This window comes from Pyxicephalus adspersus, chromosome 7 (genome assembly GCF_032062135.1).
Source record: "Pyxicephalus adspersus chromosome 7, UCB_Pads_2.0, whole genome shotgun sequence".
NCBI classification, from domain to species: domain Eukaryota; kingdom Metazoa; phylum Chordata; class Amphibia; order Anura; family Pyxicephalidae; genus Pyxicephalus; species Pyxicephalus adspersus.
Window position 1 is genome coordinate 18161094 of NC_092864.1, and position 22294 is coordinate 18183387.

General features: G+C 37.1%; 1 protein-coding gene across 2 annotated transcripts in view; it reads right to left on the minus strand.

Moving 5' to 3' along the window:
- BAIAP3 (BAI1 associated protein 3) overlaps positions 1-22294 on the minus strand; it is a 167329-nt gene that overhangs the window by 64925 nt on the left and 80110 nt on the right. For both annotated transcript variants that reach the window (XM_072417725.1, XM_072417726.1), the window contains exons 3-7: positions 17146-17227; positions 16320-16406; positions 14617-14724; positions 11371-11430; positions 8390-8456 (exon numbers count right to left, since the gene is read on the minus strand). In XM_072417725.1, the coding sequence (XP_072273826.1) occupies positions 8390-8456; positions 11371-11430; positions 14617-14724; positions 16320-16406; positions 17146-17227 (404 nt within the window). The remainder of the gene's footprint in view (positions 1-8389; positions 8457-11370; positions 11431-14616; positions 14725-16319; positions 16407-17145; positions 17228-22294) is intronic.

The window sequence follows — 22294 nt, forward strand, 5'->3', positions numbered from 1 at the left end:
CTAAAAAGATGCTTGCTCCATGCATTGTTCCTGTTTTTGATAATCAAACAGCAAATCTACATTAGTAATATAAAGGACCAGTTCATTCTAAAATGATTATCTGCCTTTAGTCAAAGCTAGATATCATTTTCCACATCTCTAGTGGACTTTATTAATAATATCCTTACCCCTGGTTCTCTGCTCTGGGTTTAACTATTCCTGTACAGAGCACTTTGTTTATTGGGAACTGTGAAATGGGAAAATCATTTTCTGTTTTGTTTTACGTATTGTATACTAATTCTTTCCCAATTAAACTCACATTCTTGCTTCCTAATGTTTCTTGCTTTTTCTTTATATTTGTTGTTTTTTATCTATAAACTTTAATAAAAAATAATTGAAAATTAAAATAAACCTACCTGCCTGATCACACTTTTTTTAATACGCACTCCTATCCTCATTCTGTGGCAGGTGCTGACATCTTCATCCGGTCCTCTTCCGGGTTTGGGATATTTGACCATCTAGATTGGCCAGGCTGAAAGGATGTATGCATGGCAATTTATTCATTCCTGGAATCCTGGGGGAAGCTGGGATACCCAAGTGCCATATACGGAGTTGTGCATGCCCAGCTCAGTGCACATTCAAAAAAAGTTGTGACCCGGCCATGAAGTTCACTTTGTTGCAAGAGTAATGTCACCTGTCCAGTCTGTAATAAATAATTAAGGCTGCTTACAACTGTTTCTTAGTAGTTTAGTTCTGCTTTTTAGTAGGACAGTAGGACTTTTTAGTAGAACAGCTTTGTAAACAACAAAGAAAATTCAAAATCACTTCTCTGTAAAGACAATTGCTGATTCTCAAATGTCTAAGTGGTCAGCAACCAGTGGTCTGCGAGAAAATTTTGGTGGTCTGCTGACCATGTCCCCCATATGGATTGCAGGCTCAGGGTGGTAGGTGGGTTGTCTCTCTGGACACAACCCACCAACTGTCCCATCGCAGGTCTGAGCCTGGGAGTAAGCGAGTTCTGGCATCATGACATCACTCTGAGGGAAGCTTCTTCCCCCTGGAGTGACACAGGGCTCCCCGGGCATACACAGTCCGGAGTCTTTGAAATTAGTGGTCCAATAGTAGTTCCAATAGGTTGGTGACCACTGGTCTAATCTGTAGTTTCAAAGGAAAGATACCCCCATTTGATTTCAGTTGCTTAGCAGATAAAGGCCTTTTTCATCAAGTACATTCAAATACTTTTTTAAGTCACCACTTTACCCATTATTAGGAACAGATACAGGAGGAGATCGACATGTAACTATAAAGACTGCATTGGACTTTGGTTGATAAATTGCTTTCCAGAAAAAAAGTTTGTTTGAAAGTGAAAGCCAAGTTTCTCACTAAAGGTAAAATATTAAAACAGCATTGATTTTTACAGTTATATTTGTCAAGCCTTTCTCACTTTTTAATGGGACCCTGCAAGTGTAACGTCTAAAATAATGCACACTGCATTGATTTTGGATCTCTCTCATGCTGTTTAGGTGGATCGCCACCTCTACAGGGCAGCTAAACCCTCCCACCATCCAAGACACAGGCATTGCAATGTACCAATAACACAAAAAAAATTCACTACTGTAGGTTGTGGTGCACTGAATTGTACATGCTTGTGTGTTGGCAGTGCATTCTAAATAATTGGACTACCTTAATGCAATGTGCATTAATACAACACACATGAAAGCAACATGTGAAATGGCCTGAATGTGCTCTCAACCTCATGTGTTCCTTTCTTGATTTGCTCAATAATGTGTAACTGATTTTGGAAAAAGCCCTCTGAACATTCATTGCACGTCCACAATCTGTGTGGATGCATTTACAGGGTCCTTGAATATGTCATTAGCACTGCATTTACCGGTATAGTTAGTTAAAATGCAAGTTCCACTGTAATCTAATGGCTTGTATATTTGAGCAGCTAACCCAGGATATATCCCAGTAAATCTATTCCTATTATTTTGACAATTATGTCTACCAAGGCTAGATTTAACAATACTTTAATATCTAGTTTTCAATTTCTGTATAACCGTATGCCTAAGTGCAATTATATCTTGGATGTTCAAGAATAATAATGTACCCAATTATGACATGTATTGAAACACTTTGCATATTTTATATCTTAAAAACCTGAAACTATGTGTTTGAAAAGTACATTAGGGTCAAACACCACTAGTTAGATGACCTTGTTGTGTATTGCAACCAAGGACACAATTAACATAAAGGCTACACAAACACCAGATGAGCTGCAGACATGAAAGAATTTCAAACCCTGACATTTCTGAGGATAATACAAATCTTGAACTCTCCTTGGGGTAAACTTATCAAAATCTGTCAGCTGCCAGCATTGCTGGACTTGGAAACAGATTTATAATTAAACTATTGGATCTGCTTCAGATTTCTTTCTTCTTCCATTCAACGCTGTCCTACATTTCAGATTGGGACAGTTCAATAAACAGGCCCTGTGGATCCATTCAGAGTATGGCATTTTTAGCCACGTCTTTAAATATTAAATGAAAAGCGGCAAACGTGCAGTGGGTGTGATTGATGATCTGTGTGTCTGATTCACAGGGGACATGTACTACCAGTTCCATGGCTTTCAACTGTAACTGCTGACCTGCATTCTAGTGCAGAATGACATCTTCCCATAATTAGATGAATGGAGCCTGACATGTGCCTACAGCTGCTGTCCTAAGCATAAGCACAAGGCCATGCCATAGCTTGCTCAGTCACTGGATCAGAGGGATGCACATCTGCTATGCAAGTTGCTTTGGTCTTAAGGGCTGTTAGCTGCCACTGAGAGATAAAATGAGAATATATAACACCACTTAAAGCATTGGAAGAATTTTATGTTTGCCTGCCATGTTCCAGGGGAAAACAATAGATGTGTCTGTACATATTTGAATCCAAAAACCATATATGGTCATAAAGGCTAAGGATTCCAAGGGTTCACTTGCCAAACAGAAAAAGAAAAGGATATATGCATATATGTATGTATGTCATATATATGCAATGTATGCATATATATGACAATCATCCATTATGACACCTCCATATATCAAATCTAAATCCTGCACTACCTTATCTCGTTATCCAGTGCGTTAACATTCTTAATACATCCCCTGAGGAAGCCTGTTGGGGAAAAGCGTCGACATGAGACGTTATCCTTGTCGTCACTATGACTAAATAGGGATTACTTTTTATAGTGAATTGGCCCTCTATCCTATGAAACGTGAAATAAGAAGGACCACTTTAACTCACTTTATGCACTTGTAATTTTTTACCTCGGTGTATTTTACTCTTATTTATAATAATATATTTTGAATTGCCAGCTTCTCTTTGTCTTTAAGTGTATGATTCCAAGGGTTCACTTGCCAATGCATTGTTGAGTATGTGTATCACAATTGTTGGAACAACACTACAGTTTTGGGGTGCAAATCAAAACCACTGTCTAACCCAAATTTAGGAAAGCCACAAGAAATTGGCTGCTCTGTTGCTCATTATTATGTACGGCATCTTTTGCACAACCCTAAAAGCACTGGTTGTCAGCTTATCTCCAATACAGAACATGGCAGCAAAATTTCCATAACCCCCACACCTTCCTTCTCCACTTAGTAACACCTGGTAGGGAGATAATAGCCACCTTCCAACTACATCAGTGTCAGTGTGAAAATACCCCCTCCCCTCAGCTTCAATTAGCATAGAAAGTCAATACCTTCAGTACATGTGGCCTGAAAGTAATCTCATTCTGTAGTGGCACCTGCTGGTTCTGACTAAGTACATGAGCACTGGAACTTTAAGGGTCTATGTACACACCATTGTGCAGCATTTACATAACTTATGCATGGAGTGGCGTTGACTTGATAACATCATCATGAACATCATCACCACTCTCTGCATCATTACTCTTTAATCAGTACTATTGCAGATGTTATTTACCTACTTTTAATCATCTTTTAATGCAGTTGGTGATGAGCTTTATTCACAAGATATTGACTGCTATATTTTCCTTGATTCAGCGTGGACCTCCTATTAAAGCCTAAATCCTTAAAGAAAGACTGTTATCAGATCATTCATATAAACCACAATCCTACCTTAAGCATTTAACATATTTTATCCAAATAATTTACCTGTACAAGCCTCCCTGTGTAAACATCCTAAAGTCCTGAGCATGCTGCGACTTTGTAAGTGATATCAGCAGCTACTTTAGACTCATTCATTAGTGTTCTACAGTAATGAATTTATGGAACGGAATACACTGCAAACAAGTAATCATTCAAATGACTTTTTTGTACATTTACCTACAATTTCTTAGATTAGTGACAAGCTTTTTCAAATGGTACGGGACAAGTTTGGCTACCTTATCATCTTATCCTGGCTCAAAAGCTTATATTATCAATAGAACACTGTAAAGTACCATTGCCTACCCCAATCTTTGAAACGGTATTCATTAGGAAAAGTGAGTCACAAATAATTTAGGACATTTAATGGAACATCAACAGCCAGTATACTTAATCATGTTTAAGAAATAAAAATTGCATGAATACACAGCACAGCGTTTGTATTACCAGCCAATTATAGGAACACACAGTGCAAACACATAATCCCACACAGTGCATATCAATGTCTAGGAGTGATCCCATATCACACTGTGCTGCAGAGTTGGCTGATCCATTGATATCGTCCCTACTGTGCAATACAGATAAAATTAAAATGATGATCCAAGAACAAATATATATATATTGTATATTACAAATGTTTTTTTAATTAGACATTTGCAATTCATAAGTGTTTTTTTTTTATTTTAATTCATTAAAATTAGTGATTTGTAGTAAAGTGGGATAGCTACAAATGCTATTGATGTATATGCTTACAGTGATTGATTTCAATTAAACATTCCCTGAAGATTTGCACATTTTATTATATTTATTATATTTCTTCTTCTGTAGACATTTAAAAGCCCCAAGACTGCTGCTCGGTGGTGATATATTGAATGTGATGTCAGCAGCCCCAGCTGACTCGGAGCTGCCATTTAGATGCCATTCTATAGTATTAGCCTTCGCTCATCTCCCCCACAGCTACAAAAATGGAAGAGGAAAGGTATATAATATGCAAGGAAGAGGGGACTGTACTAGAGAATTAACTTGCTATAGGTTCTACCAAGTTCAAAGACACATTGCAAGTGATTAAAAAAATATTGGTGATAGGGTGTAACCATTTTTGAGATAAGAGATTAGTAACACAGACAGTAGATTTTTCCAATTAGGGACATTTCAGACCTGAAGTAAGTCACAGCAATCTGCCGCTGGCTCAACCAGCTTTCCTGGTATAGGCACTTCCTTACAGTAATACTACAGTCAGTGGGATCTCAATTTCCTTTGAGATCCCACTAACTGAAAAAACCGTTCCTGGCTTCCAGCACCAACATCTTTTTTCTGGGCAGATTCTTTTCCACTTCTGCCATTCCTCCTGCTAGAGTGCAAAATTAGCTCTGACATGCATTTCTTAAACCCTGTACATGCATGCCCCCTCTATTGGCTATCCAACCTCTATGCACTATGGCATTGTGACACACTGGGGTCTCAGCGGTCTCTCGCGATAATTAGGGTGCTTTCGTCACATGAGCAACGACACAGAATTCCCAGCAGACAGCACATTCTGAAGGAGCAGTGTCATTGGGGAAATAAGTCTTAACAAAAACATTGCCCCCTTTGGCATATTAAAAATATCTTTACATCTGCATTATTTATTTTTTACATTGTAATACATTATTAATAAATTACTATAATTTATACAGAAATGAGAAAATGTCTATAGTTTTATGCATAGGGAAAAATTTGATCATTTTCAGGTTTTAAAATGATTTAAATTGGACCTTAAGTGTAAAACAAACACAACAGATTCCACCGTGCCATTATTTCTATTATATTATTATTTATTATATTATTTTATTTATTATTACGATTATTTATTCATTTTCTGTATGCATGGCTGTATTAGTCTCTCACAATGAGGTGGAGGAATTTTGCTCCACTCTTCTTTATGTAATGATGCTTTAGTTCATTAAAGTTTGCAGGCATTTGTTTATGCACAGCTCCCTTATGCTTCCACCAAAACAATTTTAATCGGGTTATTGCAACAACTTGATTCTTTTCTTTTTCAGCAATTCTGTTGCAGATTTGCTGGTGTGCTTGGGATCATTGTCCTGTTGCATGACCCAATTTCAACTCCAGTTGTCACAAAGATGGCCTCACATTTGACTTTTACAATATACTTTCGTATACAGATGAGCTCATGGTTGACTTAAAGACTGAAAGGTACCCAGGTCAAATAGCTGCAAAACCAGCCCAAATGACCTCTCTCAACCACTGTGCTTGACAGTTGGTATTAGGTTTCTGTGCAAATATGCTGTGTTTAGTTTTCACTAAATGTGGTGCTGTGCATTACGGTCAAATTTCTCCACTTTGGTCTAATCTGTCCTAAGGATGGAAGTTGTTTTGTATGTTCAATTGTAACTATAATGCTATTTTTTGGAGAGAGGTAACTTTCTCCTGACAACCCTTTCAGACATGCCATACTTGTTCAGTCCTTTTCTGATTGTATTGTCATGAACTTTAACATTTACCATACTAAATGAGACCTGTAGAGTCTGGGATGGAGCTCTTGAGTTTTTTTTTGTTACAATTTCACTAAGCATTTAATGGTTTGACCTTGGGGTGAATTTGCTGGATTGTCCAGATTGGCAGCTGTCTTGAATGTTTTCCAACAGTGAATATATTTTCTTATTGTAGAATGATGGGTTTGAAATTGTTTGAAACTGACCTTATAACCCCTCCCAGATTGATGGGCAGCAACAATTTTGTCTACAATATCATTGTTGATGTCTTTTCTCCTTGGCATTATGTTAAAACACACCTGAATGCTCCAGACCAGCTAACTGCCAAAACGTCTGTTTCTATAGTGGTGCTGATGATTTGATTAGCAGCAGCTGGCTAAAATTCTATAGAAATGGTAAGGAAATATGTAATTTTTCCACACATTACTCCTGCATTTTGACTTAGTATTTGTTAAATATATAATAACACTGTGTAATCTGTCATGTGTTGTTGTTCATCTTAGGTTGTATATCCCAATTTGTTTACACATGCTAAGGTCCAGATGATTTTTTACTGCTGATGTCCTGATACATAACACTGTAGAACAAGGGGAATTTGTGGCAGAACCATATTTATATAAAAAAAGATACAGAATTCAAAATGTTAAGAATAACTTTTTAAATAGCATTTATGTGGCAAAACTTTTTTTAAATGTTAGTAATTGAATACACAGAACTACAAAATATAAAAAAGCTTTCTTTAATGCTTATGGGGCCCATTACCATCTATGTGCTGTGGGAATGTGCCAACATTTACATGTGTTTGATAACTGTCCTGTGCTGTGTGCTGCATTAAGGCAGGCAATTACTTAGAAATCCCTCAAAATGTGGTATGCACATTACTGCATTGCTGTGGAAGAAAAGCACATAGATGTGAATGGATCCTTAGGACCCAAGGATACCCAAGGAGGTCCATGCAGCTAAATAATTAGACAACAGTGGAAACATGTTGGGCACGTATTGTGCCCAACACTGCAGAAGCATGTGTGGCAGGGAGAGGAAAATAGATACATTTCACACACACATGCACTGAAAAAAACACAAAATGCAAAAGCCATGCCCACAAGGGCTAACGAATGACATCTTTAGGCCGGTGGCAGATGTTGACCAGGCTTAGGCAACCTGTGGCTCTCCAGCTGTTGTTAAACTATAAGTTCCAGCAAGCCTAGTTCAACAACAGCTGGAAAGCAACAGAGGCTGCCTATCTCAGCTGTAGAGCAACTTCTGGAGGTCCAACTGACAGTGACTGCATCCAAAGAGAATCCTCAGTTGGCTAAGTAGGCAGAGAGAACCCAAACTTGGGTGAAGCAACAATCAGACAATACTCACTGGAAATGATGTAGGACATAGGAACAAGTTAAAAAACACAACCAATATTTTATTTATAGAACTTCAGGCAAATATACAAACACACCTCTTTGTTTGTTTACAGCTTCCTTAAAAAGTTGTGACAGTTTAGGTTAGTAAATTTAATGCTGTTAAACACTTTTATTGAACTGCCATGCTAGCCTAAAACCTAAAAACATCAGGTGTGCAGTGTGCATCCCTACTCTGTAAGGTAATAGGAGAAGGAAGGAGGTAAAACAGCAGGTTTTAGCTGGAAACACAGTAGATATATGTTGTTGCTAGTTGTTTTTTTTTGTGTATTTAGCTGTTTGACTGGAGTTCATCTTTAAAATGATAGATCAATAAACAACAACTATTACACTTTCCAACAAAACCTACCATTGGCATCTTTTGCAAGAAGGTTTCTTGCCTGAACAACTGTAACTTTTAAGGCATAGATGGGAGCCTGGAAGAAAGGAGACATCAAATGAAAACCTTAGAGGGAAACAAATCTTTGAAGTATAATATAAAGTAGAGTCTATAGCATATCGTTACATTAGAAGACTCGGTCTGAGATTCATTACATTTTATCTTCAGAACTCAAGAGAACGAGCCTTAATTTCATAATTTGCTATCAAGGTAGAACTGGACACAGAAATGGTGTTGGTATGTAAAGTAAAAATGAGTATCAGTTTAGAATTGGCAAACGGCCATGTTAATCTGGGCTAATTGTTAGCAGTGTACCACTTACAAAAGTTAAAACATGGTTATAGTTTTTGGTGTATTTCTATATCAGTGAATCTGACATCTGCCAAAACATTTCCTGGAGGAAAATCAATCTCTGCTATTGGAATACATTGACCTGGAAGATTCTTGACCAGAGAATGTTTTGGTGAATTTTATATTCAATGCTTTAGAAATGAACCCATAGACTGAGTAGGTTACAGCTTTAGCAGGATTTTTCTTCTATTTGTACACCCATTGGATTAAAGTAAGTTTAAAATGTGAGCAGATATTCAAAACGTATTCTGGTCACTAGCACACGAGTAGAGGGGCCAAATTGGATTTCCCAATTTTACAGTTTTTAAAGTGACAAATGTCAAAGGTGGAAATTGCACCCACCTTAGGAACCCTTTTTTACCCGCTGTTGTGACTATGTGTAAAAATACATTTATAAAAACACAGACAGTAAAGAAAACCTAAGATTTCAATTATTTCTAATTCTAACAAAAAGGAAACACCTTTTTTGGAGCTCTAATAATAATAATTGACTATCATCAAGATTTCAGGGTGACTGATATCCACTTGAATTTCCTTTCCAATGGCAAGGACCAAGTGTGTTATATATAAGAGCCCCTATATTGCATGTCCACAGTTGTTGATTTACATTTACAGCCATTCAGCACTGGCACTGAGCATTCACATTGGATAGATAGGATCATTACTGTGAATGGAAAAATGTTACAGAACAAGTCATGTGCAGCCAAGCATGAGAAGTATCTGAGAGTCCAATAAACTCTTATTTATGGTCAGGTTTACATGCAATCTACATCAGATGGCTAAACCTAGTCTTCTTGTAAAAATGTAATTTTAACTAAATTTTTGAGCCTAAATAATTCCAATGTTCACTCTAAATTGGTAAATACAATCCTATAGCTTATTTCTTGAAGAAATGAGGCTTAGATTGTGGGGCCTGTATGGGGTCAATGCAGTGCAACCTAGAGCCAGCTTCCCATACCTTTACCAATTTTAACCAATTCCTGCTCCACTATTTTAAGCTCTGTTACTTCCAGCAAGTAAAAGTTTTTACCTACCCGCTTCCAAACACTCCTGTTTGCTAATGTGGTAGCCCATCATAATGATGGGCCAGTGGGAATGGGTGGACAGGATAGAACAATCTCCCTTTCATGTTAAAAGAAGTTGGTCATTTAGGCACAAACAACAAGAATACGGCTGCTGCAAATACTGGACCATCAGATACGTCAAATACTTGATTTTTCAGCCTCCTTTTTAAGGCATGCAAGCTGGAAAGAGGAACCAATAGAGCTGAGGGAGCAAGTACTGAAAACACCCGGATGTGTAGAAAACTTGCATTGACTTAAGAACAGAGAAGTGTCATGCCCATTGGAAAGATAACCACACAAACAATTCTTTATCATAACCTAGTAATAGACAAATTACACAATAGTGGAAACATTGGTGTCACCCCTGGCAGGGGTTTTCTGAATCCTAAAAAATGGCCAGCTATAATATAAAGCTAATATTTTGGAAGTGAAAAAGGTCCACATATATTAAACATGTCTGCACAATTAGCTGGGATTCCACTTCAAAGTTGTTTACAGGCAGCATATAAATATATCTAGGCCCTCAAATTGAAAATAATGCTTATAAATCAAGGTTGCCCTAAAGACACTCATGATCTGCATAAACAAGAATAAAAATATAAATATAAGAAGATAAAATCTTGCTTTCCAACGTCATTACTGCAACTGCTCTGCAGATTGCACAGCTTTTTGCCATTTTTATGGCAGGTAAACATCGGCTATGATATACTTGACCTATTCAAGTGTTTACCATGATAGACTTTTCTAGTACCCTTAACCCTTTTACAAAGAAAGAACAACATATCAAATGAACAGCATAAAGAGGTTTAATGACTTTCTCTATTCTGTCAACAATGGCAGCTACCATTTCAAATGTCAGTCATTATAAGAGGTCTATTTATTGCGGAGATCAGATATTGCTATCCACTGGACAAAACATATGTCCCAGTCAAAATGTGAATGCCATGATGCTATGCTGTGTTACAGGTTTATTTCTGCTTAAAGTAAACCCGTGCCTAGATCAAGGATATTAAAATATTTACATATTCTAAGCAGGCAATAAAAACACTATAAACATATCCTCAATACCTTCTGTATTTATCAGCATTGGAGAAAAACTTTTTCTCAAAGTCCACAACACAAGCAGTTTTTTTTTAGAAACTGACTTTGATCCAACTCTAGAGTCTTTGTTCTTCCGACAGGATTCAAAATGTGTGTTGTGTTTAATGCAGGTTTGTGTTGGTGACACCAGTAGCTTTAAGATCATTCAGAATTCAGTGACAGATGTATTTGGCCAGTGGTTGACCTCCTTCTCACCTAAATGTGACTTTCTCTAAGCGCTGTGCATTCCTAGACTTGTATTGGAAAGCCTGTTTGAACTGAACAAAAGTCAGTCATGGTGAAAAAATCAGCAGCACATGGACCATAGGCAATACTGGTGATTTGTACTTTGTCCACCACCTGCCTTGTTTGGGGCACAATTTCCACAAAAAGCTGTTATTAATTTTATTACAAAAAATATGCAGCATTATTATAAGAACATGAGGCTGATGTTACCTTTGACTCTTTGACACGCATTAAAATGGAATCATGGTCGCTCTCACTCATTCCAAAAACCTGTAGAACAAACAACGGGTTTCTTTCAGTGTAGATCAGAGACGCGGTAGCACAAGACCACATTGCTAAAAATACTACAAAGCCAAAAAATAGATGTTAGGAGTCTTATTATCCGGTGCAGCTGACTGTAAGCTGCCATTTGTTTCCTTCATGTCGACAGTTCTTCTGAAGGCTGCAGATCAGTAAATAAGGGGTGACATTTCAGAACCAACTGACTGTCTTGTCTGTTTGTATCATCATCCAAAGTGTGTTGTGGGTTTGTGTTCAGTGTCTACCAGGGGACCTTCTGCTTAAACAAACATTTTTTACACCCTATATGAAATATTAAGAAGCTCACTTTCATTTCCAATCTTTTTTTTTTCATGGTATGTATTTTTTAAAGTACATATAAACAGTAACTAAATGACATTTATCAAATATGTATTTTTAACTCTATTTCATCCATTGTTGAAGCTCATTTGTGCTGATCTTTTGCAACTTCTTTAAATCTAGTTCCTGCCTACATACATAAACATATATAAGGTGTCAATTCTCGAAGCGGGTTTTTGCCAATGCAAAATACAATCAATCAATACAGCCCCTGGCATCAAGTAATGGATCACAACGTTTTTGGTCACTTTTCTTTTCAGATGGTTACTTTTTTAATTTCAAGTTTAGATCAGGTGATGAGATTTTAAACATTAAACAGTCCTTTGATTGCTGTATTATAATGTTAATACAGGAGTGGATCGCTTACAAGACTGAAGGAAAGGTCAGGGCTCAGTGTTAGGCAGTACTAAGAAATTTGTTTCATAATATTTTGGGGAAGGGTTTTGGGCTTCAAAGGGGAACTGTCCCTTTAAAATAGGGGAAGCTGGGAACTGTTTACCTAGACATTCCACATTTAGGGCTAAATTGCATTCTCTGTGCTGCAGTATCTTAAGTGTGAAATTGTTTTGTGGAGAAAGCAGACACAGGATAAGTGTGGCACCCTCCCATTTTGTGAACTTCGTAGCCAACATTACACACAATGAAATGGGATTGTAAAATAGATTGGAATGTGCTATGTTTGGTAGCCATATTTGACAAACCCTTAGCAAAGGTTCTTTTTTTAATATAATTTAATATAATTTGAGAATAGTGCTACAATAATAATTCAGCTGAAAATATGTTTAGTATGTGTATATCAAACATTCATTGAAAGACAATGACTTATGTGTCTCCTGCAATGATTCAATCTGTGCCATACTCCCAATTGTAATATGTCTGCTAATAAAACACATTAGTCTTGTGGCACATTGCATATATAGGAAGTAAAAAAGAAACTTTGTTTTGAAGGCATATTTTGCATTAAATGTCTGCATATTACATCAGCATATTGTGACTAATTTACACAAGGGAAATGAAGAAGAGAAAGGGTAAATCACTATTTTATATCTGCTCTGCAAGATTTTTGTGGAGCTGCATTTGTCCATAGTAAACGTGATTCCTAAACTTATTAGGGTCTACTAAGGAATGCATAAAGCAACATCTGACCTAATTAACAAAAAGCCCCACAACTGCCCAATAAGAGAATAAAAGCACATGGAGAAAGGAGAATTCAGGTCTCATTCAGAGCAAAAAGAGGGCAATTTCTGGCTATTTATCTATGGATCCTTTATTGTAAGTTGAGGCGAGTGAATGTGCTGCAGAAGCCCAGTGGTATTTTTAGTGTGAACTGGTCACCTCCTCTTCATTGCTAAATGTCATTGTCAGGCACTTGTTATCACTAATCACAGTCACAGAGAGGATCTCTGCTAAGGAGGCACAGGAAAGGTGGAAATATGCTGCTGGGTCATTCATTGATAACTGCAATTTAGCATAAATTAACCCACCCTCCAAAGATTTGTACTTATCAAGATTCAGATGGCTTCTTTATCAACATACTTCTTATTCAGCACTGCAGTAGCTATACTGCCTGCACAATACAGCTCGTATTAGCCTGCTTTTTGACTTCAAGACAAACCTCTATAGAAGTCTATGGGACTGTACTGCACAGGCATGTCTATTGTGGAACTGAAATGTAAAACAGAAGATTTGTGGAGGGAAAGTGTGGGCTAATTTTAGGCCACGGAATGGGGACACACTTGATAACAGCACTTTATATTAAAATGCAGTAACGCTTTGAAGCAATCCAGTTGTGTTCTCATGACTAGACATTGCATAGGTTTGCCTAAAGCTGGATATTGCAGAATGTATGACTGTGCATGCATATTATAACCAGCTCATTGTGCTTTGGCCCATCTTTTGCTGTACACAAAGTAAAGATAACAGAGACTGTTGATCCAGAAAAAACATCGGATTGCATCATGGAATCAGGAAGGAATATTTTTCCCCTGTTGGAGCAAAATGTACCAGAGTTTTTTTTTCCTTTCCGCTGGACTAACTATGTCCATAGGGTTTTATATCTCGGATATGTTTATTTCACTAGGGGTTGAACTTGATGGACTTATGTCTTTTATCAACCTGACCTACAATGCTACCATGTAACAACAATCAAAGACAGCACAACAATCAAAGACATTGTTCAACCACGTGTAGATAATGCTGGGCTGAAATATTGGTAATCCCACAAGTTTTTTTAACCTCACTTAACATAAAATGCTTGGGTTACTGTTCTAATGTCTATTAGAATAATGATACCAGGGGTTTTAGGGACATATTCATAAACTAATGCTGCCACTGCTGACCATCTGTTGCCAGGTGCCTGGATATCTCTGGCTTGATTTGGAACAAGAATGCAGAAAGTGCATTTTATGCCTTATTATTATCTGTTGTAACTTTAAGGAAAATAAAGAATTTGACAAAACATACACTGTCTATTGTTCTATTATGACAACAATTCTTTCTTGTTCTATTTAAACAAATATACATACAAAAGAAAAAATTAAGGATACACACGTTACAAATTTGAAAAAAGTTACCTTGGGCTTTAATCAAACCTAAATTGCATCAGTAAAATCAGTGAATGTAAAATGCCAGATAAAGAAATCAAACACTGCATATATAAGTGATCAGCAGTCAGAGAATGGAGCCGCTGTCCATGGTGCTGATCTACTATGCATGATCCATAGCTAGTATTACAAAGAGGCGTCCGCATCCTTTGTGAAAACGTCACAACAAAATAACAGCACCTAAAAAGTGCACAACATACACAACATAGCATACCATCTGAAGGTAATAGAAGAGTTCCTCTTCATTGGCAATGTGTTCAGAGGACACGATACCAGCCATATATACGAGTGTGTAGATTATTTCTTCATAAAGCAGCTCAAGCTTAAAATAAAAATTAAAATCACCATTTTATTTTGTTTAAAGTAGACGTGAAGAAAAAAAATCTAGAAACTTTAACTGTACCTAAGAATTAAGCTGAAATATGTTGCTTTAAAGTGCTCCAGAAACATTGCCGGGCACTTCCTAGCGTGTGACTGCTCAAGCAATACTTTGCGGTAATCATCATTATCTATACTCGCAGTATAATGTTGGTCTCACAAAAACTGGTGGTGTCATTAATGTGCTGCTTATTGTTCTTCTTGATGGAGAAAGAGAAGTACATGAGGACCTGCAAAACAAGGACTCATCTGCTCCTGCCTCATGCATTCTGTAGATCTGCGATACACACATTTCTCCTGCTGCTTCTGGATAATTACCCCACCAGTCCTCAGCGCTGCTCTGACATGAGGAGGCAAAACCCTACTCATCCACCAAGACGTTCATCTCCAAACAGAGACACAGCGTGGTCCAAGCAATGGTAAGATCAACTGCGAAGAGTTGACAGGCCCTATCTCTAATTTAAATTTTATTAAAGGATAAAGCAGAATAAAAGGGGTAAGTTGCAACTCAGAATAAACTTTTGTCCAGAAATTTAAACTTGAGCTATTGAGCAACATGAAATTTTTCCATAATCCAATATATAGATAGGGATAATCAATTTCAATTTAAATAGAAGATTCCTGCTGACTGTGCATGAATGTCCAAGTATATATAATATATCAAATATATATACATTTATTTTACCTATTTTACAAATAAAGTTTATTTTACCAAAATACGTAAACATATTCCATAACGTACTAAACATTTTTTTCAAAAAAATAAAAAATAATATTTTGACAAGGATAATCCCTATTTGTAGCCTATGCCATGAAAACATGGATGTCAGTATAGTATCTGATTGGCACCAATGCATTTTAATCACTGTTAAATCTTCTTTTATACCAAGTAGTTTTCCTTGGTATTTTATTTAAGGAATGTGATTTTGGTTTATTAATGAACAGTTAAGAATTGCACTTTGGGCAGATCACACCACTTAGTCAGGATTATTAGGATCAATCTTCAGGTTAAGAAACCTGGCACTCTTTATGGTTTTAAAAATCTTTTACATATGTAATTTTTTTGCAGGGATCCTCAGTGTTGTCACCTCCCCCTTAAGCATTGGGCTCTATTTAATGACATGGCACCCCTTTCTCATCATTCTCCTATGAGCACAGCATTGCCTAATGAGGTACAACTAGTTTGCTGCTTTATGCTCACATTATTAGGCTAAACGATGATGCTGGAACACTAGCACCACATCACAACGTGTAACACTGCAACAAAATCACAGCATCTTTTAATTCACAGCTAGCCACAGATAATCATTATAAAAAAAAAGGAACAGTTGAGCTTTAAATAATGATAAATATGACATAAAAAGTAAAAAGTGGTATTGATTTGTATAAAATTTGCACCCCAGTATCCATCCATAACTGCAGTATTAGTTTTGGGGAGACTCCTCGGCTGTTTAGTTAAAAAGAAAATTGTTCCCTAAAGTGCAATGATTTCATTTTAAAAATTGCAAGCTTTATTTAACAGGCATAAAATATAATTACCTCTCTTTTGGAAAGCGTCAGTTTTTCTGTTGCTCTGTGTTCCCCCGTGTTCTCATGTGGAGGAGGGATGCTGTTATTTAAAACGCCCTAGAAAAAAAAACATACAAGAATATCTCACAATACGCTAGCAATAACTTATTTTTTCCTTATGGCCATCTGCTCAAGTGAAGTGAACCCTATTAGTCACAACTTTGTATATTTTTTCTAAAGACTGAGTATAAATAGTCAGAAAAGTCAGAAGACAATGCTTTACATTATTTTGTTGGGAGCAGTAGTAAATGCAAAAGTAGGTGGGTTTCCAGAAAAGTCAATCAAGGTAAATGAAAAAAAAAATGAACTGATTAACTATTGTCTTGACCTAGGAAGTAGGAATCTAAAGTAAGAACAACTTATGTCAACCTAACAGATAAATAAAAGACAACAGATATCCCTTAAAATAAAAGTTTTAGAGTAACATACTAATTTTAATTTTCTTTCTGAAACTACTCTTTTATATTCCCTTGTTTCCATCCAACTCAGAACAACTCAGTGAACAATTTGTGCACTGGTTAGCAGGGAAGGCCCCTAGATCCCATCAGGTATATTTCTATGCCGGCAAACACAGCTATCACTCACATTGCTCCTACAGAGAAATTGATTCTGCTGTCATAGTAAATTGATTGGCACCGTATGTGTTGCTATTGTGTCTATCTCACATTGAGTTCATTGCAAGCACCTTTCTATGAGGCATCTTCACAAGTTATTCCCTTCATCATTACAGCTGTGCTATGTGGCTATTTTAGGAAATGAGCAATAATAATGACACAAACAGCTGAACATACTGTACCTCGGTCCTCCAATACCGCTGCATGCTTTCTTGTTTCTGAAGTACACTTCTCATTCTATCGAAAAAATCACCCGTCTCCCCGCTAGGAAAGGAAGACACAAGATTCAAGGCTATTATACCTAAAGTGAGAAATGCTTAAAGGCATAATGCTAGCAGATACATACATCTATTTTATTATTACCTATTTGCAATTATTTATTTTCTAACTAAAAATGACATGTATCTGAAATATCTGATTGTCCATCCATCAGAAAGGTAACATCAGCCACAGTCCATCATAAAAATGATTCAACAGGTTTTGTGCTTCATTATCTTTAATATAACACTGAAATATGACATGAAATATTTTTGTTTTTTATAAAAAATGAATGTTTTTTGGATAGAGTGGGTAATGCTTAGAACCCTCATCTAGTTTTTACTGCTGGCCGGAGTTTTTTTCCAATGACAAGGTTTTGCCAGGCAATGAGAAATCCACAACAGGATCACAGTCAGAAAATAAAAGTCTAATATGTAGGTAAGATTTATCCTACTCTTGTAGTTTCTATGTCTGTGATGCCACTGGAGAGTTACCCCTGATTCCTATCTAGAAAAGTGTTGTCAAAGGGGCAGAAAGTGATAACAGCACTAGATAGCAATAAGAATGCAATGGGGTTTATAATTGTTCCCCGCTTTATTTGAGTTTTAATTGACATAAGTTTAAAACATGTTGTATTTCACAAAAGTTTTTGAGCACTGCAGAGGTGTCATATCAATGCCTGGAGGACATGATTAGAATCCATGTGTCTGTCTATTCATTTGTCCAATTTATCTAGCAATCTATAGATAGATAGACAGGTGGTTTGGGAATGTTCAATATGAAGGTACTCTTCATATCTTCTGGATGGTAGTCATTTACCTAATTGGCTCAAAGCCCTCCAGCCCTTATGCTGATACAAAGTTTGGAAGCACTGTCACTCATTCAAACTGTCAGGAACAAAACCATAATTAATAACTAAATCAATCTAAGGCAATGTTTAGCCATACAGATTACATTTCCAGATTTCCAGAGTGTTAGAAAATATCTGGTAGATGATGAACTATATTCCCATTTATACCTGGCAAAAGTTCCCTTCATAGTGTGCACAATGACAATCTAAAAGTTGTAAAATACAGAAATATGGGCCATGCCATATGGACTAGTAATTTGTCACCAGCATCAGGATCCTTCCTTCTTGCAAGTCTCTGGAATCAATCCCTCACTAACAATTTCAGAAACATCACTGCCCTGATACTAGTGATCGTGATTTAGCAATATTATTGGTAAGCCAGGGAGCAATTCCATAAAGCTTAATGGAACGGTCTCCTACATGAAGATCTAATGTGATGATATCGACCCCCTCTCAGGGGGGAAGTGGTTGGGGGTCCATGTCATCCTGCACTCATGGTATCTCCTCTGTCATCTAGGCTGAATAATTCCGGGCATCATTCATCCAACTGGACAGGACATTCAGTGAGTGAGGGGCAATAAAAAAGAAGGTCCTACATAGGACAGCTAAAGAATAAAAGTGAAAAATGCAGAACTTTTTTTTCAAAACCTACACTTTCACTACAATGAATCCTAACATGTCATAGCTGTTATAAAGATACAGATAAGATAAAAAGATACAGATCAGAGATTGTCAGATGGCCAGTTTAGTGCAATATCTGAATCAGGTGGCTATGAGAAGCAAACACTTCCTAATTAGAACCGTTTTCATTGTCCATCATCAGTTTGTGCTAAAATCTAAACACCTGAGTCTGACTGATGGTTTAGTGCAGCAATCAGGTAATATTTTAGACTTTTTGTATAAAGGTAATATTTTGTAAATACGGTAAACTCCCTGTTATTCGGCACTCTCAAAAATTGGTAGATTCCCGATAAATGAATTTCTGTTTTTTTGAGCGTTACTATTAAAATAGTACTAATAACATCAAAGTATATATATATATATATATATAAATAGAGCATCATAGAATAACGAAATACTATTAATATAATCAATGGAGGCACAATAGCAGTGTAGTACAGATATGCAGAGTATGGTCAGTTACAAATCCACTTAAAAACGGATAAAAATACATGTAAAGTATAATGAGAATGTCTTACAAAAAACACAGGGCAGTATAATGGCAGCAGTACAAAGAAGTCATACCCAATTGTGACTAGCCATGAAAGCAGTAGAGGTCCTATAAATATAGATGTTTTGGGGTGCTGAGAACATATGAGGGCCACGATAGTGATGAATGAAGCATCATCTTACCAACGCCATTGCTTGCTGGATTTAAACTCTGGCTTGGTTGTGTGCTGGTTGCTTGAGAGTGTCAGTTGCTTTAGTTCTGGATAACAGGGAGTTTACTGTAAAGTCCTTTGCCCACTTGACGTAACATTCGAACTTACCTGTAGCTTTAATTGGCATATCCCAAAACCAACTGAGTGAACACGACAACAAAGTAAAATATGAAACAGCCCTGATTCTTCAAATCTTTCTTCTAATCATTTAAAACTGCAGAATCACTTGTACCAATGGTATATTTAATTAATTTATCAGTTCTTTATAAGGCAAACGTGTATTCTATTTGTTTTACCAAAATGTTTTCAAATTAAATGTGTATAAAATGGGTAATTTTCCACTTTGACACAATACAGGTTGATTTTTTATTGTCTCAGTAGGCAGCACGTTTCTCAATGTCTTTCACAATAAACAGTTGCCTGCTCATAATTATCAAACAGCACGCAAAGCACTTTTTGTTAGCTAATCAATATCGTTTTCCACAGGGGTTCAGGAATGACTGTGTGCCAGCGTGTAGGCACTTAACGCTCACATTGTTAATTTGTTCTTAAACACTAATCTTATCGAACATTTTCAAATATCAAAGGCATGTTGCGTAGTTGAAATAAATGAAAATCGTTACAGGGCTATTTTTTTGTGAATTCATTTTGGAAATGGTGAATTATAACAGTAATGGCAAACATTTTGACAGAATGGTTTCCTGATTTGCTACTGCTAAAATATGCTTTTAGAATTAACTTGTGTAAAACTTATGTAAAAATGTAATGCATGTTACAGTCTGATTGTACAAGTTAGGGAAAAATTGGTGGTGAGGTTGTGGTGGATTACCACTTCCTCACCCCCACAGTTGAAACACAACTACTAGCAGCATCTCACCTATAGCTGTCCATTGGGAATACATGGTGCTGCTAGTGAGTGGATGATGTTAAAATGTTGAAGGGCTGGCTCATTAAGAACCAACACAGTGGTTCAGACATCCAAGTGGCTGGCAAAGCTACAACCGCCAGGTAGGTAATGCATGTAACAGGTCGATTGTACAAATTAGGGAAAGTTTAGATAGCCAGTGACATTGCAGTGGATTACCACTTCTTCACACCCATTAACCACACTCACAGTTTAGACACAACATGTAGCTGTTAACTCATGGTGGTCTATTGGGAATAAAAAGGGTGGAAGTGAGCAGTTCAATACTGCCCATTATAAAATGTTGAAAAACCAGCACAGCGGCTGGGTTGACTGAGTGACTGCCAAAGAGTCAACCATCAAAAGCTACCACTGTGCCTGAAGAAGCCCATATGAACAAACACTTTTACATTTACCAAAAAATATGTGGCAAGGACTTAAGCTGCGTACACACTTCCAATTTTTGTCGTTGGAAAGGATCTTTCACGATCCTTTCCAACGACAAGGGAGTGCACGATGCATGAACGGTGCTGTACATACAGCACCGTTCATGCTCTATGGAGAGGGGAGGGGGAGAGCGACGGAGCGGCACCCTGCTGCGCGCTCTCCCCTTCCCTTTCATTAGGATCGGCTGTGGTCCATCGTCCGTGGATCCGGCAGGTCGGTCCTCCGGACGATGGACGACACCGACTGTACACACGGCAGATTTTCGCCCGATAATTGGCCGATGCCGATTATCGGGCGATAAAAATCTGACGTGTGTACGTAGCTTTACCTTAACAATCTGTTTGTTTTCTGTCCAATCAGATTAAAGTGGTAAAACTAGTAGTAGAATGTAATCAAGTGCTACTATCTAGTTTCAAACTTTAAAATTGTATTCATTATTTTACAGGTAGACTTGAACCTGACAGATTTTGTAGCACTGTATACAGTCGGCTTAACCTATGTACTTGAATATAAAAAATGACATTTTTTACTGGTCTGGGATTGTAACATACGTAGCTTGAAAGGAACTAATTAATTTCTTTTCAATCTCTACAGTCACTGTAATTCACAAGCAAATCCTGGGATAGCACTGGTTCCATTGTCAGCTTACAGAGATCATTTTCATACAATCCTACTAAATTTAACTCTTACTTGGCTTTAAAATCCTAATCATAATAACAAAGATTAGGTGCAGGCACCAAGTACCTTAGAATCACAGCCCATGCTGTACTTAAGAACTCATCTTTTCTCCAACCTGCCCGTCATTTATTGTCAAATAACAGCATCTACTGCTCATTGGGGCTCCGTTATTTGACATATAACTGGCAGGGAGCAAGTTTTAGCACCAGGAGGTAACAGAGCTCAATCTTGTTTTGAAGAAGAGAGAAGATCACGTGTTGTGCAGCCTGGTCCATTGGGATTGAACTAGAGAATAAGAAAGGGACTTGCATGGATTTTCTCTAACTGGATATACATATTTCCATCTAAAGCATCTGAATGCTATGCAGACCCTAAACTATATGGCAGGGATTTCCAACCTATTCCTCAAATCATGACACACCACTACAATCCTTTGGATCTCCTAAACACTGTTAAAGTGTGCTGCTCATTTTAGTGTGTTGCGGTGCCTATTCAATGTACTTGTATTACTTGTATTAGAGCAGTGTGCAAAAATGTACAAAAATGTAAAAATGTACCAAACATCTTTTTTGTGCATTTTAGCCAGCACAAAAATTATTGGGCTGTCTTAATGCGATGCAAGCTCAATGGATTTTATCACATTTACACTTAGACATACATACACACATATATATATATATATATATATATATATATATATACACAATCAAATACATACACTTACATATTTATGTACACACACAAATACATGTATGGCATGCTTGGCCGTCTTTCCAGCGGCTTCACTTGCCCTATCTCTGCTGCTACAACAG